The 17,459-nt window shown below is 44.9% G+C and overlaps 1 protein-coding gene across 1 annotated transcript in view; it reads left to right on the forward strand.

Moving 5' to 3' along the window:
- Positions 1 to 859: 859 nt before the first annotated feature.
- Positions 860 to 17,459, forward strand: part of LOC102871128 (ectonucleotide pyrophosphatase/phosphodiesterase family member 7-like) — a 43,794-nt gene continuing 27,194 nt past the window's right edge. The window contains exon 1 of the mRNA XM_006895239.1: positions 860 to 1,109. Coding sequence (XP_006895301.1) covers positions 860 to 1,109 — 250 coding nt within the window. The remainder of the gene's footprint in view (positions 1,110 to 17,459) is intronic.

The raw sequence follows: 17,459 nt of genomic DNA on the forward strand, positions 1-17,459 counted from the left end.
ATTCTGGGCTATGGGATCTATTGAAGATTCGGGGAGAGGGAGGAGAGTGTCTAGGTGTCATGCGGGCGTCAAAGAGCAAGAGTCTGAGAGGTACTTAAAGACTTCCATCACATCCAAAACCAGGATGGTGCTTCCAACAGACTTGAGTGTGTGGACCCTCTAACATTCCCAGGATATATGAGGCGGAGTCTCATCATCCTCGCCTCTAGGAAGCATTTTGACTGTGGTAGTCCAGGACTGATTTGTTTGTTCTGTTGGCAGTCGATGGTATATTAAAAATTCTTCACTAACATCACAATTCAAGGACATCTGTGGGGTTTCCCCCCATCTTCTTTATTTACTGTCCAATTTTCACATAAATGTGAAGCAGCTGAAAAGCTCGTGTTTGGGGTCAGGGGTATCTTAGAATTTAAAGTGGCATCCTTGCTCTTTGGTACTTTAAAAAGGTCTTCGGCAGTAGATTTGCCTATTGCAATATATCATCTGAAATCTTGACTATTGCATAACCTTCATCAGCACTAAAAGTTTTGACAAATGCCTCATGCCATGTGTCATAAAGGCTATTTAATGCTCTGTAATGAACAATGATTTGCTCTCACCATTAAAACAAGTGATAGCCTCAAAAGGAATGTACCAGTCAATCATGCCCCCAAACCTTCAAAACTTGGCAGCGAACACGAGTCTAAAATATTTCATGAAGTCCGATTTTTGGAAGCATGTGACATGTCCTGCTCCAGGTGTTTTGCTCAATGGCAAGGCTGGTGTGGAATTATCAATGAGGACTTTGTCCTGTCACAGATAAAAAGGGGAGAGATCGGGAGGGGGCATCTGAGCTTCAGAGGTGTGTGCGCAGGACGGCATGGCGGGGCTCGGCTGCCTGGCATTGCTGCTGCCTGTCCTGCTGGCCTATGCTGGGGGTCACCCAGTGCCCGGGAAGACAGGTTTCCACAAGCTGTTGCTGATCTCCTTTGATGGTTTCCGCTGGAACTATGACCAGGATGTGGACACCCCCAACATGGACCGCCTGGCCAGGGAGGGCGTGAAGGCCAAGTACCTGACGCCTCCTTTCGTGACCATGACCTCTCCATCGCACTTCACCACCATCTCAGGTGAGTTGGGGAGACTGAGGCAGTGTGTGCAACCAGGGGCCTTCTCTGGATGCAGCTGGTGCTCTGGGCTGTTCAAGGATCCTGTTACATACTGAACTGTGTTCCCCAAAAATGCACAGTGTAAACCTCAAACCTTCTGCCTACAGTTAGAATTCCATTTTGGAACGGGGTGTTCTTCGTGAACGAGATGGTATTAGGGTCTCAGCCACTGCTGTTGGGTTGAAACCAATTCATACCTAATCTTTCATTATATTTCCAAGGCTATAAATTTCACAAAGAAGACTGCCTATCTCTCTCCCACAAAGCCATTAAGGGATTCAAATCATCAAAGAGGTATGGCCTTTGGGTTAGCCATGCAACTTTATATAGACTAGACCAAGTGTATTGCAAATCTGTTTCTTTTGAGATATAAAAGAGATTACACAGTTGGAATTAGCTTGACAGCAGTAGGTTATCAAAGTACAGAAACACACACACACACACCCCTGTAGTATTCGCAATTACTTGCTATGCATCAGAGAGCTCGACAATGACTAGGGATGCTAGAAAGAGAAATGATGCCTTTGAGCTATGGTGCTGGAGGAGAGTGTTGAATATACCATGGACAGCTAGGTGAACATACAGGTTCATCCTGGAGAGGGTGAAACCAGGCTGCTCCTTGGAGGCAAGGATTGAGGCTTCATCTGACATACTTGGGGCATGTTACAAGGAGGGACCTGTCCTTGGACAGGGATGTCATGTTTGGAAGGATAGAGAGAAGGAGAAAGAGAGGGAGACCATCGATGAGCTTCACCGTCTCCAACTTGTTTGAGCCTATTGTTACAGTCAGCATGTCAATCAATCTTGTTAAGAGTCATCCTCTTTTTCTCTGACCTGCCACCTTTCCCACCATGATGTCGTTTACCAAGGACCGGTCCTTCTTGATAACAGGTCCAAGCTGTGTGAGATGAAGTTTCACCATTCCGCCTCTAAGGAGCACCCTGATCCTGGTTACACTAACTCCAAGACAGAGCTGTTTGCTCTTTTAGCAGCTCCTAGGATAGTCAATACTCTTCATCGACACCACGAGTCAAAGACATCAATTCTTTTGTCATCCTTATTCATTGTCCAACTTTCAAATGTATAAGAAGCAACTGAAAATTGCTGTGACTTGGATCAGGTGCACCTTAGTCTTTAAACTGACATTCTTGCTCTTTATCACTTTGAGGAGATCCTTGACAGCTGATATTCTCAAGGCAGCACACCTTTTAATTTCTTGGCTACTTCTGCCTTACGTGCTGACTGTGGGTCCGAGTTAAATGAAAGAATTGACAACTTCAATCTTTTTTCCATTTAGCATAGTGTTGCCTATTGGTCCAGTGGTGAGCATTTTTATTTTCCTTGATGTTGATCAGTAACTCATACTGAAGACTGTAGGGTTTGTTTTTTTTAATCTTCTTCAGTAAAGGCTTCTCTTCAGTTTCTGCAGGCAAGGTTAAGTCATCTGCATAATGTAGGTTGTTGATGAGTCTTCCTGCAATCCTAATGCTATATTCTTCTTCATATAGTTCAGCATCTTGGATGATTTCCTCAGCATACAGATGGAATAGATTTGGAGAAAGGATACAACTCTGACACACATCTTTCCTGGTTTTAAACCATGCAGTGTTCCTTTGTTCTGTTTGGACAATTGCTTCTTGAGCTGTGTATCGGTTTCACATGAACACAGTTAAGTGTTCTGGGATTCCCATTCTTCTCAATATTATCCATAACTTGTTACGATCCACACAGTCAAATACCTTTATATAATCATTATGACATCAAGTAAACCTCTTTCTTTTCTCTGCTTTCAGCAAAGATCCATTAGCAAAGATATCCCTCATTCCATGGCCTCTTTTAAGTCCAATTTAAAGCATAAAGATGTAAAGATGGGAAGATTTGTTGTTGTACTGTATTACTGAGTTGACTATGACTCATACTGACCCTGTGAACAAGAGCTTTGAATCCAGCCCTATCCTGAGCCAATTGTATCAACCCTGACACACCCTGTCTTCACTGCCACTGTCATTGTGATATGTCGTTGTTGTCATTGTGTAACATAGAGTTAGAACTGACCTATAGCTGATCCTCCAGCTGGTTTTCAGAGGCAGTTAATCATATGGGAGGAGACTGCCCATCCTCCGACGGAGCAACTGGTGGCCTCGAACCTTGTGCCTTCGGCCTTACAGCACAGCTTCTTGCCACTAGGCTGCCAGAGCTCCCATTGTGATTTTTTTTTTAAATAGGGAGCTCTTATGTCTTAGTGCTCAGGAGTTGCACTCCAACCCAAAGGCTCATGGTTCCAATCCACCAGTCGCCCTACAGCAGAAGGATGAACAGTCCCCTCCTGTGTAATTTACTGCCTCTGAAAATCCACTGGCGGGTCAGATATGAGCCGGTTCTGACTCAGCTGTGCATAACATAATTTTGTAATATCTTACATATATCTACATCTCTCTTTATATCTATGCCTTCAGTTCTTTTGAAATTGAATTACTATACAAAAGCATCATTACTTTCAAAGGTACTTGAGTGCTTTGTATATTCCTGAAATCTCTGAACTTAGTGTCACCTGTAGAGCAGAGCTGTGCAATACAGGAGCCACTAGTCAGCACTCAGACTGTGGCTGGCCTGTCTTGAGATGTGCTGCAAGTATAAATTACATGATGGAGCTCAGAGACTTAGTACCTGTGGCACACACGTTCCAAGATGTATCTATCTAGGTATCTAGAAGCCGCCCAGTAATTCCAGGCTCCTCATTTGCACAGCCTTGTGAAACTGCCTTTTCTCTAAGGATAAGTAGGTATCTGTACCTTACTTAGAACCAAAAGAATATGGCAATAGTAGACTTCCCTCTTGTCATCACATTATACACAGTTTTAAGCCCCATCTTGCTACCCAGTTCTCACCACTGATTCTCTCCCTTGCTGGCTTTGATGAAGTAACTGGCCATGTGGAGTGTGGTTCATATGATAAAGAAAAATTTAGCTTCCAGCTGATAACCAAAAGAGCTGAGATCTTTAGTTCGGGGGTTGACAAGGAACTGAATCCTGCCAAGAGCCACATGAACCACAGGAGAGACTCCAGCCCTGACCAATGCCTTGATTTCTACCTCATCAAACACCTTCAAGTAAAGAAGCCATTAAACTCTTCCCAGATTCTCAACACACAGATGCTGTGTGATAGTGTATTTCTTCAAGCTTAAAGAGAAAGATTAAACCAGTAAATTGGCAAGAATGATAGATGCCATGCCACGTGATCACCAATGAGTCTCCCCCAGACCTGAAAGTAAAAGCGTTTTCCGAGAGCCTGTACCCTGAATTTGGATGTATTACTTTCCAAACCAAAAACAAACAAACCACCGAGGTAGCCAAGTCCAACATGAAGCAGAACTGCCCCATAGGGTTCCCAAGACTGTAAATCTTTGTGGAAGCAACTCCCACACCTTCTTCCTGTAGAACAACTGGTCGATTCAAACCACTGACTTTCTGGGTGGCAGTCCAGTCCTTAACCACTGTGCCAACAGGGCTCCTCAGCTTCCTGAGTTGTGAGAATATAAGTGTCTGCTGGTTACAGTCCTACCCTCCCAGCATTGCAGTCCCAGCAGCCCTAGGAGACTAAGACAGACCCATCAGTTTGAAAACATCATGTGTGAGAGAAGGACAGCTGAGCTGAGGCCTCTACCACCCTCCGCCTGCTTCCAGTTCACTGACACAGCGGCCAGGAAGCATTTTCCGACAGTAAATGACTACCAGCAACAGAGAGTGATGGCTGCAGTGGAGAAGGTCACTCTGCTGGATTGTCAGGGCAGCAGCAGATTCCCCGCCTTTCTTCTGAGACACCTTGGGATGGGCTGAACTGTCACCCCTTCAGTTAGTAACTGGGTGCTTGACCGTTGGCGCCACCTAGGGGCTCCTTTTACAAAAATAATAATGTGTTCTCTCCAGTTATGTTAGAACAGAGTTCATTCAGTTCTGCTGTTGATAAGGTCGTTAAGGGTCATCAACTTAACCACAACTCTCACTGCCTGGCTGGCTGTCTGAATTTATTCAAAGCTGACCCTCGACTGGGTTTCAGAGGCTGTAAACCACACTGGAGGAGACTATTCATCTTTCTCCCACAGTGAATAAAGCATTAGAGTTTCAGAAACTCATTTCGATATGGTTGCCTCTCTTGTTTAAAACCCTACAATAGAAGTTTCCTAGTGCTTTCTGATAAGAACTCAAATTATGTCTTTCTGGGACTAAGAAAAGGAGCCCCGTTGGCACACTGTTAAAGCACCTGACTGCTAACTGAAAGGTTAGTGGTTTGAACCCACCAGCCACTCCAAGGGAGAAAGAGGGGCAGTTGGCTCCTGTCAGGATTTCCTGTCTTGGAAGCCCCATGGGGCTGTTCCACTCGGTCTGCTGGGGCTGCTGTGGGGATCAAGGGGGGATCCACATGATGGCACTGGGTTTGGTCTTTGGGTGTGGTGTCCGAGAGGCTCTGCATGACCTTCTGAGCCCCTCCATACACATCTCCCATTTCCCTTGCCCTCACTGGCTTCTCCAAATCATGGAGGCCTCCAGTCTCCAACCTTCATCTTAACAGCTAAGCAGCAGTGGTGTCACCGTGTGTACACTGTTGTGATGCTGACCAACAGCTCAATGGTCTAAATGTACCAGCTGCTCCAAGGAAGAAATGCGGGGCATCCCCTCCCCTGAGATTTACTGCCTGGGACACTTGGTGGCGGGATACTAGGGGACAGAAGTGATTCTCCAGCACTGGATTCTCAAGCAATTAATAACAAACTCTTCATCACAATCCCTCACGCGGGCTGTACATGCAGCTTTAGAATCATTGAAAAGACTTCAAGCCTTTCCTTGCACTAACTCACCCTCTGCCGTTAAGTCAATTCCGAGTTATGGGAACCCTGTAGAACAGAGCAGAACTGCCCTGGAAGGTTTCCAAGGCTGTACACGTTTATGAAAGCGGACTACCTCATCCTTCTCCCTTAAAGAGGCTGATGAATTTGAACACTTGACCTTTTTGTAAGGAGCTGGATGTTTTAACCACACTGCCGCCAGCACACCCTTTGGTGTACCAACGTAGGGCTAAATAAGAACCCTATGCACTTGTTTGGATTTACATACAAATTTTTAAAATATACACAACTCAGGAATGATCTCGTTTGCAATCCAAGGGTTGCCTGTGACTGTAAAGCAGGTGTTGTTCCCATTCTACAGATGAGAAAACTGAGGCTCAGGGAGGCTGGAAGACTGACCAGTCACTCAGCCAGGGATTTGGCACACAGAACTGGTTCTGCCCAAGTTCTGAGTCTGGAGTCTGCAGGTCTCCTTCCCTTTCACGGAAGGTCAAACAGAGAAGAGTACCTACCCTGTGACCCTCACTCCTGCCAAAACCATTCTTTTAGGGGTCCAAAGGCAGTTCAGCAGGATGTGGCCCCTCTGGCATTGTATGCAAATTTAGGGGACTTTTGCTGGGGAAAAGGCAATGTCCCTGATTGGTGCAAAGAGTCAAGAGCTGGACTATTGGCCAAAAGCCTGGTAGTTCAATTCTCTCTAGAGGCACCTTGGAAGAAAAGCCTGGTTGTCTACTACCAATGACCAATCACAGCATTAATCCTGTGACGTGCAGTTATTTCCTGACACATATTTTGTTGCTGTGTTTCTGAATGGAATCAGTGGGAACTCAGAGTTTGTCATTGTTGTTGTTGTTGTTTTGGGGTTGTTGTGTTTTTTTCCCTAGCAGTAGAGGTTTTGTGGCTCCCATAAGACTCTCTAAGGAGTCCTCTAATAAAAAACTTACCAAACAGAACCACTTAAGAGAAAGATGTGCTGAGGTAGATTTTCCTACGTACAAGCCATTTGGGAACGATTAGCTCCAGAAAGCAGGAGCTAAAAGGCCTTTTTCCGAAGATAGCAAATGCCACTTCCCAGCAGCTTTAACTTCAGAGCCTTAATTGATCCCCCAGGGGCAGATTCTGGGTCCCTGAGCACAGAGAAAACGATGGGTACAAAATATCACACAATGCGTCCACTTTGTTTTTATTCCCAGAAGGTTTCTGATCAAAAGAAATAAGTCCGAAAAAGTCCATCCCCATCAAATCGATTCAAACTCGCACAGACACTAATGGAGAGAGTGCCACTGGCCCCTCCGGGTTCCCAAGGTGGGGAAGCTTCATGGAATCACACTGCACCAACTTGCTCCCTCAAGCAGCTGCTGGCTTTGAACCACATACTCTGCAGTTAGCAGCTGAGTGCTGAACTGCTGCACCACCAGGGCTCCTCAAAGATATAAACTATGAGGGCAAATTTTTCCAGACTACAAGATGATCACCCAACTCCTGTGCTAATACTCATTGCCTGCAGGGACAACTGCAGCCGAGGGCAACCGGGAAACAGCTGATAACATTACAAACACACAGATTTTCTTTCATTTTTTTTCACTTGGCAATTATGCTTGAAGAATACTGACTATACCACAGCTGGCTGGGGGGATGAACGTGTCTGTCTTAGAAGAAGTACAAGCAGAATTCTTAAGAGACAGGATGTTATCACCCTGTCTTACTTGGGTGGTGTCGTGTGGAGAGATTGATCTCTGCAGAAGGACATCATTCCTCATAAAGGGTTGTTGTGTGCTGTCGAGTCAGAACTGACACATAGCTGACCCTCCAGCGGGTTTTCAGAGGCAGCTAACTGCATGGGAGGAGACTGTCCATCCTGCCCCACAGAGCAGTTGGTGGATTTGAACCACATGCCTTCTGGATTGCAGCACAGCCTCTTACCTCAAGGCCACAAGAGCAAAGGAGAGGATTAGCAAAATAGAGGAAGACTCTTAAGATGATGGATTGATACAGTAGCTATGGCAATGGCCCCAAGCACAGGAGTGACTGTGAAGATGACACAAGAATTAGCCACATTCCATTCTAGTGTACATCATTCTGGTGTACGTCTGGTTGATGTGAGTCACACCAACTCGGCCATACCCAACAACAATTCCACCTGTAGGATTTCATCCTACAGATGGGTTTTCTCAGTGGAAAATGAGGAGGGTGGTAAATTCTTCATGGCACCAGTGTTGATAAAAGCACGTAAAAGCATATAGAAGTGAATGAATATCCTCAAAGTATTGTGACATCAAAGACATCTTCAGACATGACCAGGTCTCCCCTGTGGGGTCAAACAGCCACTGCTTTGAGATCACTTGTGTACAGGGCCAACCCCAATACCTTGGAGCCATTATGAGATTCCAGACCCCTATAACAAAACAAAGTGTGCAATAAAGTGAGTCACATGAGTTTGTTAATTTCCAGTAAACGTAAGTTATATTTATGCAGTCCTGGAGTCTAATAAGCATGTAACAGCATTAGGGGCAGAGTTTTAAATGTTTTGAGAATTGCCAAAATGTGACACAGAGACAAGTGAGCACACGCTCTTGGAAAAGTGATGGTGACACATTTGCTCGGCCCAGGGTTGCCACCAATCTTCAATTTGTAAAAGCGTACACAGTATCTGGGAAACCTGCACTTGGCTCAATAAAAAGTCACGACCATGATTATCAAAGAACCCTGGTGTCTAAATGTACAAACACTTAGCTACTATGAACAAAAAGTTGGAGGTCTGAATCCATCCAAAAGCTTCGGGGTGTGTGTATGTGTGTGTGTGTGTGTGTGTGTGTGTGTGTAGAATTTACAAGCTGCTCTTGGAAAGATTATAGCCTCAGAAACTCTATGGGCAGTTTTATTGTGCCACATGGGGTCACTGCTGATGCTGCTGTGTGCCATTGGGTCGGAACCGACCCCTTGCTGACCCTCCGGCAGACTTTCAGGAGCAGTCAATGACAAGAGAGGAGATTTCTCATCTTTCTCCGGCGTAGCACCCTGTGGATTCAAACCTCATACCTATGTGTTGGCAATGCAGTTCCTTACTACCAAGCCACTACTGGGAGCTCAGCTATGGGTTGGTTCTGACTCGACAGCCCTCAACAACAAGCCTCTATGAAAAGACGAGATAATGGTGGGTAAAGTTTAATGGTGGTTCATTTTTTAAAACATTAAGTGGGAACAACTGTATGAAATACAGTGTGAACAAAGAACACTGTGAAACATAATGTATACAAATTGTGTGTGCAAATCAATATAATATAAAAGAAAATAATCCCACAATAAGCCACTACACTAGCTACAAGTTAAAATTGGCTTGACTGAAAAAAAGGGAAAAAAATTGACTTGGCTGTACTCTACAAAAATATTGTATTTCAAGTCTCGAAATGGTAAAACGATCCAGAAAAGGCTCCTCTCTATATAGGTGAGAAGTCTTAGTGGCATTATAGGTTGAATGATGGCCCATTAACCAAATGTTTGTCAGTTTGAATCCACCACTAGGGACAAAGACAGGCAGCCTGTTCCCACTAAGATTTACAGCCTTGGGTCAGAAGGTTGCCAGGATTACGAGGGAAGAGAGAAGAGAGTAAAAAACAGTAAACAGGTGATGGTGGTGGTTGTGTGACCTTGACTTCACTATGACTCACAGAAGTACACTGGCAACAAGACTGACCCTGCCCCGTCCCACAGTCTCCGGCACGCTCAAGCCCATTATCACAGTCACTGTGTCAATCCATCTTGTCGAGGGGCTTCCTCTCTTCCTCTGACCTCCTACCTTTCCTACCATGATGTCTTTTTCCAAGGACTGGTCACTCCTGACAATACGCCCAAAGTGCCTAAGAAGGCGTTTTCCTGTTCTTGTGCTAAGGAGTCACCTGCTTGTGCTTCCTTCAACAAAAGGCAGTATCAAATAAGTAAGAGGTTGATCAGCACAATATCCCTAAAGACTAGGAAGACAGAGATATAGAAGGATTCATGGGAAGGAGAATTCCAGGGAAGAAGTGGGAAAAGTATGATTACAATGTGAACCTTGACATTAAGGTTACAGAATAAAATGTGTATGAATAGTTGAAAGAAAAATAATTAGCATTATGGAAATCTGGTGGCGTAGCCTATAGGGAGTTGTGCCACTGACGTAAAGGTGGTCAGTTTGAATCCACCAGCAGCTCCACAAGAGGATAGGCAATCTCCTCCCGTGCAATTTACAGGGTCAGCTATGAGTCAGCTTCGTCTATACAACAAAGAATGGAGTTATAACCTTTCACTCAAATCATGGCTTTAAAATGTTTAAAAGAAAGAAAGAAAGGAAGGAAGGAAGACTCTTTCTAGCCTCAGAAAACCTGCTGGAGGGTCAGTAAGAATCTGACTTCATAATAATGGGTTTTCTGAAAAGTTCTAGGTTCTTGGAGAGAATGTACATTTCATGAGGTCACACAGCTGCTAAGGGGTAGAAGTAGGATTCAGACACAGCCCTGGATGGCTCCAGAAACCAGCTGCTGAGTCCCTGCCTTACAGCGGGTCAAGAGACCTTGGTCTCATTTCTAATGAAGTCATTAACTACATACTCCTCTGAAGTTGCCTGGTCCCAGAGCTTCCAGGCAAGAAGTCTATCTCCCAAATGCATTCCATTAAGGAAACGGGCTACCCGGGCCAGGGAACTGTTTGCATTTGTCTTCATGAGCTGAACTCCGGCTGACCCCTGTCTGACTCCAATGTAGAAGAGAATCATCCCTAATATAAAAAGTAATGGCTAAAAAGTGGTCGTGCCAGCTCCCAGAGAGAGACCTCATTAGGTCCAAACAGACAGTTAAGGGGGGGCTCTCTTGACTCCCCCTGTCACTGGTTTTCTGGTGCATTAAAAATCCCACTGCCTTTATGTAGATTTCTACTCACAGTGCCCCGCATAGAACTGCCTCACAGGGGTCCCAAGGCAGTGATCTTAATAACAACAGAATGTCATGTTTTCCTCCTCCAGAACAACTGGTAGGTTTGAACTGATAACCTTTCAGTTAGCAGTTAAGCATCTAACCACCATGCCACCAGGGCTCCCCTTCTTTAGGAATGTTGTTGTTGTTTACCATCAAGTCAGAACCGACCCATAGCTGACCCTCCAGCAGGTTTTTCACAGGCGGTTAATTGCACAGAAGGTAACTTCCCAATCCTTCTCCCCCGGAGCAGCTGGTGGCCTTGAACCTTCTGCCTGGGATTACAGTGCAGCTTCTTGCCACTAGGCCACCAGAGCTCCATTCCTTATGAATACCTCTTGGCAATTTATTTAAATAAAGTGGAGGGGCTGACACTCTTTAAGTTACAGTTTCTAATCTCATCCTGGGACCACCTCTCTAAACTTCTAAGAGTCCGGAGGGCTGGAATTGAGGTGGCTCTGGGAACCAAGCGGTTAAGGGCAGGAAGAGAGGCTGCATTAAATCACCGCAACACATACAGGAGTCTCTCCGGAGCGTCCATAGATGCAAGGATGCATTAGCTTTTTATTGTACTTAACTAATCAAGTCTGCGTGATCCAAGCCATGGTATTTTCAATTGCTTGCTGTTGTTATGTAACGTTGGGTCGCATTTGACTCTTAGCGACACTATGTACGATAGCTCTGAACCCTGCTCTATCCTGCGCCAACCTTATTGACTCTAACGCACCTATCCCCATAACCCCAGTCACTGAGTCAATTCATGTCATTGAGGGTCTTCCTTTTTTGCACTGTCCCTCCACCCTCCCAAACATGACATCCCTCTCCAAGGACTGGTCCCTTCTTGCAAGATGCCCAAAGTATGTAAGACGAAGCTTCAAAATACTTGCCTCCAAAGAGCAGCCTGGCTTCACCCTCTCCAGGACAAACCTGTTTGTTCTCCTACCAGTCCACGGTATATTCCATTCTCTTCTCCAGTACCACAGCTCAAAGGCATCAATTCTCCTATCATTCCTAGTCATTGTCCAGCATTCTAACACATAGCAAATAATTGTGAAGACTATGGTCTGGATCTGGTACACCTTAGTCTCCAGACTGACATCATGGCTCTTCAGTACTCTGGAGAAGTAAGTGCCTCACAGCAGACTTCCCCAGGGCAATTCATCCTTTTATTTACTGGCTGCTGTTACAAAGAGTGTTGATTTTTATGAATCTGAAAGTTGAACAATGAATACGGGAGACAGCAGAATTGATGCCTTTAAATTGTGGTGTTGGTAAAGAGACTGAATATACCATGTTGTTGTTAAGTGCTGTCGAGTCGTAGACAATTCATAGCGACCCTGTGAATGAAAGACCTGAACACTTGTATAACTTTCATTGTTTCTCCAAAGTCATAGGGTTTCCAAAGGCAAACTATTTCGGAAGTGGATGCCACTCATGCTTCCAAACCTTTGACACAGTCTACGGATCTTAGACACAAACTTCAGATCCTGCCCACAAGAGGAAGGGATTTACAACAGGAAAACCTATTGTCATCATGTAGATTTTAACTTATGGGGACATGACATTGAATATCTCTCATACTCTCTCCATCTCTTTCCTAAAGGAAAAAAAATTGAAAAATAGTTGCCGTCAAGTCAGCTCCCACTCATTGTGACTCCATGTATGTCAGAGCAGGACTGGGCTCCATAGGGTTATCAGTGGCTGTAATCTTTCAGAAGTAGATTGCCAGGTCTTTATTTCAAGGCACCTCTGAGTGGATTTTAACCATCAACATTTCAGCTGGTTGCCGATCACTCAGCCATTTGTGCTACCTACGGACTTCTTCTTTCATAAGGGTTACCACAAAATCACCAAGATCAACCCTCACTGGGCCAGTGTTCTTCCTCCCATAGCACGAGACAGGAATGAGGCTGACTAGCTAAGCTGGAATCATGAGACCACCCTGGACCACGCAGAAGGTGGACAGCCCCATGTACCATGAGAACTGGGGGATGGGGGGGTTAGTGATACCCAGATGAAAATCAGGGGGCTGTGGCCAGGCAGAAGAGGATGGAAGAAAGATGGAGTGGGAGTGGAGGTGGCGGTTCTGTAACCCAGTTCTCAGTGCTGAGAGGCCAAGCCTTCATCCAGGTGTTCACCAGGTGTGTGGGCTTCCACTGGATTCCAAGACCACAGGCGGAGGCAATTACCCACAGCACTGTCTCCTTTGTCATTGGGTGCTGCCGAGTCAATCCCAAGTTATAATAACTCATTGTAACTGCCCAGAGCATTTTCTTGGCTATAAGCTTTCTGGCAACAGATCACCTAGTCTTTCTTCTACAGAGCAGACAGATGGACTCACACCTCAACATTTGAGTCAGCAGTTTAGCACTTAACCATTGCACCACCAGGGCTCCTTACCATACACACTCAAATCACTGTTGTCATGTTAGAACTGATTTATGGCTGTAAATTGCACAGGAGGCAATTGTCCATCTTTCTCCCAAGATGCAGCTGGTGGATTAAAACGGCCAGACTTCGGGTTGGCAGTGCCACTCCTGACCCCCCAGGCCACTGGAGCTCCTTCTATTATATATAATAATATGCACTTTACCACTAGGCCACCAGAGCTCCCTTTACTACATATATTAATATACAATTTACATATAGATATCCTTGTTACTGTTAGTTGCCATCAAGTCAATTCTCATTAGGGTTTGCAATCTTTACAAGATTGGCTATAGTCTTTACAAGAAGAGGTCTTTTCTCCTGCTGAGAACCTAGGTGGGTTTGAACCACCAACCTTTCAGTTAGTAGCTGGGCACTTAATTGCTGTGCTGTGAGGGCTCCATATCATCCCTTTATTCTCCCTGAACTCTTGTCAAAATTCCCCTCAGATCTCGCCGGAATGAAAAGCAATTCTCCGAAGGTTAGCAGCTCATTTTCCTTGTGTAAATCACCCGGTCTCTCTCCCCAGAAGTCTGTAGTTACTGCTCCATCACTGGTAATGACAATGAACATTTTTGCCATCTCAGTTTTTATTGCAAAGTGATTGAGGGCCAGTAAGAATAAGTTATGCTACCGAAGCTAAGAAAATCCCGTGGAGCAAATGGTGTGTGGATAGAGTCTTAAGGCGGCAACGTGTATGTTCTCCCTAGATGAATCAATTTGAAAATAAGAAGCCATCACAGCCATGTCTCAGGAAAAAGCTGTGAAAAGGGTAAGCCGTGATATTGTAATTCTACCACTTTAGAGCCAGTCAATGGGTATGGCCCAGGGGTGGGAAGGGGAACTTCAAAACCAGAAGAATTCAAGAGCTTCTCTTTAATAAACTTTCATTTCAACACTCAGACTTATAATTAGTAAGACATACCTTAAACAAGCAACAATCTTTTGCATGAGAACAGAAGAACAGCATTTGCCACCGGGTACAACTCAGAAGACAGGAAGGATAGAAAATAGGGTGAAAGGAAATGGTACACACACAGAGGACGTGGGAAGAATGCTGTTACACTGGGGACCTGCAATGTCTCCAAAATGTGTATGAGCTGTTAAATGGAAAACAAATTCACTCTGTACATTTGTACTCAAAACACCATAAAAAGCTATTTACAAAGAATAAGAAGAGTCTCTATGGTCAACATTTTTTCCTTTTTTGGATGAATGGAATGAGGGCAAGCTCAGGGGATTATGGTGGCCAGAAATAAGGACTCTCTGGGGTCCAGAGCCCCACAAAACAACTCCCCAAAACAGAGTAGCCATTTGCAACCATACATGCCATGCATTCTTTGCACAATTCTGGGTCAGAGAAGGGTGATTTCATAAATTTCATGTGTATGGTGCCCCCTGGAGGCGATCAGTGTAAAACACACACAGATTCTCAGTCTTCAATGCCATTTAAGGACAAAGAGTCTCACCACTGGGCCAATTGGCAGCATCAGTACGGATGGTGAAGAGATTGAGATAATTAACAGTTTTAGTTTGCTTGGTTCCACAGTCAACACTCTTGGTAGCAGCAGCCAGGAAATCAAGAGACAAATTGCATTGGGAAAGTCAGCTGTGAGGGACCTCTCAAGAGTACTGAAGAGCAACGACGTCAGGATGGAGACTAAGGTGCGCCTGATCCAGGCTATAGTCTTTGCAATTACGTGCTATGCATCGGAGAGTTGGACAGTGAATAAGGATGATAAGAGAATTGATGCTTTTGAGCTGTGGTGCTGGAGTAGAGTGTTGAATATACCATGGACTGCTAGAACAAACAGGTTTGTCCTGGAGAGGGTGAAGACAGAATGCTCCTTGGAGTCAAGGATTCTGAAGCTTCATCTGACATACTTTGGGCATGTTGCAAGGAGGGATTGGTCCTCGGCGAGGGACATCATGTTTGGAAGAGTGGAGGGACAGCGCAGGAGAGGAAGACCCTCGATGAGATGGATCGATTCTGTGAGTGGAGTGGTGGGAAGGAGAGTGTTTGAGACGGTGAGGTTGGCACAGGATAGGCGTTTAGAGCTCTTGTACATAGGGTTGCTATGAGTCGCAAGTGATTCGATGGCATGTAACAGCAAGAAGGAAGCCTGATAGTGCAATGGATTACTAGCTACTAGCTAAAAGGTAGAGGTTCTAATCCACCAGTCACTCTGCGGGGGGGAAAGATGAGCTAATCTGCGACCATAACGACTGACAGCGTTGGAGGCCCTGTGGGGCTATTCTACTCAATCCTATACACACAATGGTTATGGGTTGGAATCCATTTCCTCTGGAGAGCAAAATCACCCCTGTAACGAGAACCACCAAACTAGACAGACACCAAACCCCATTGCCATTCAGTCAGTTCCAACTCCTGGAGACTTTGCATCAGATTTCTGGGGCTGTAAAACTTAACAGGAAGTAGTTGCACATCCCTCTCCTTCAGAGCAGCACCATGCCATCAGAACTCTATGCAAATCACATGTAAATCAGACAGCCTAAAGGCCGCACCCACCACCCATCGGCCAGCGTGCTGGATGTACTGTGGTGGCCTGCATGTTGCTATGATGCTGGATGCTCCACCAGGATTTCAAAGACCAACAGGATCACCCACAGAGGGCAGGTTTCAGTCATGCTTCCAGACTAAGACGAGGAAGACAAGCTTGGAGGTCTAGTTCAGAAAATGAGACAATGAAAACTCTACAGGCCATAATGGGATAAACAGTGCTGAACTATGAGCCCCTTAGATTGGAAGTCACCCAAAATACACAGAAGCTGTAGCAATGGACTCACGCATACCAGCTGAAGATGGCACTGGCTCAGGTAACCTCTCATTCTGTAGGACAGAGGGCCACACATGACATGCTGTCCAGTGACAAAGACAGATTCTAAGAGAAGTAGGAGAAGAGAGACAGGGAAGGAAATTCAGTTCCTGCTGCTGGCAGCAACAGGAGCCCAGCAGATGTTGCTGGAGACCTCATTAGAAGATGCAGTAAATTTAATCCACTTCTCTGGAAACAACTCTTCCCTGCAAAAGCACTGAAAATCAACAAGCCCCCAGGTACCCAGGAAGAGCAAACGAGGGACGAAACTACACTTGGAAACAGAGAAGACATCGCTCCACCACCAATTATTTTAATGGGGAGTTTCAGAAAATACAGTCACGGAAATAAGGCTTGGAAGTCAGGGTTTTTCTTAACTTTTCAAAATGTTATCCAAAATGCACAAAATCAGCAAGGGCTCTGCATAAAATACCCACCACTTGCCCACCACACAGCTGAAAAAATTGGGCACATTTTGCCAGTCCTGTCTCGTTATTCCCACAGAATGGACATTTTGGGTTGCTTTTGCTTGCTTGCTTCTGTTTTTTTTTATAGGAAGTGTAGTCAGAAGTCTTTCAAAGCATATATCAGGGATTGTACCATTTCATGCATAAGGCCTTTACTATAGATTTCTAATTTCAGAATTTAATTTTGCCACATTTGTCAAATTAAACTAAATCCGTTTAAGATCCAAATGGTCCCCAACAACAGTAGTAAAATTCAACATGGCAGCAAACAACAAATGCTGGTGAGGCTATGGAGTGATTGGAACTCTTAATGCTGGCGGGAATGCAAAATGGTACAGCCATTAGGGAAGGTGGTTTGGTACTTTCTCAAAGTGTTGGAAATAGAAATACCATTTGACCCAGCAATTCCACTACTGGCACTATACCCTAAAGGAACTAGAGCCACAATTCAAACAGATGTATGCACACTCAAGTTTATTGCTGCATTATTCACAACAGCAAAGAGATGGAAGCAACCCAAGTGCCCAAAAAATGAATGGATAGAAAAAAATTATGGTATATCCATGCAATGGATTATTATGGAGGATTGAAAAATAATGAAAACGTAAAACACTACACAACATGGGGGAGACTGGAGGGCATTACACTAAGTGAAATACCTCAGTCACAAAAAGACAAATACTGCATAACACCCCTGTTATAAAACAGCACAGACAAGGGGGAAGGGTTGGGGAGAGAATGGGGAAAGAGCGGATAGATAATGAACACTGCATTAGATCAGATGAGGGGAA

The sequence above is a fragment of the Elephantulus edwardii genome, unplaced genomic scaffold, assembly GCF_000299155.1.
Source record: "Elephantulus edwardii isolate Elephantulus edwardi_28Jun2011 unplaced genomic scaffold, EleEdw1.0 scaffold00162, whole genome shotgun sequence".
NCBI lineage: Eukaryota > Metazoa > Chordata > Mammalia > Macroscelidea > Macroscelididae > Elephantulus > Elephantulus edwardii.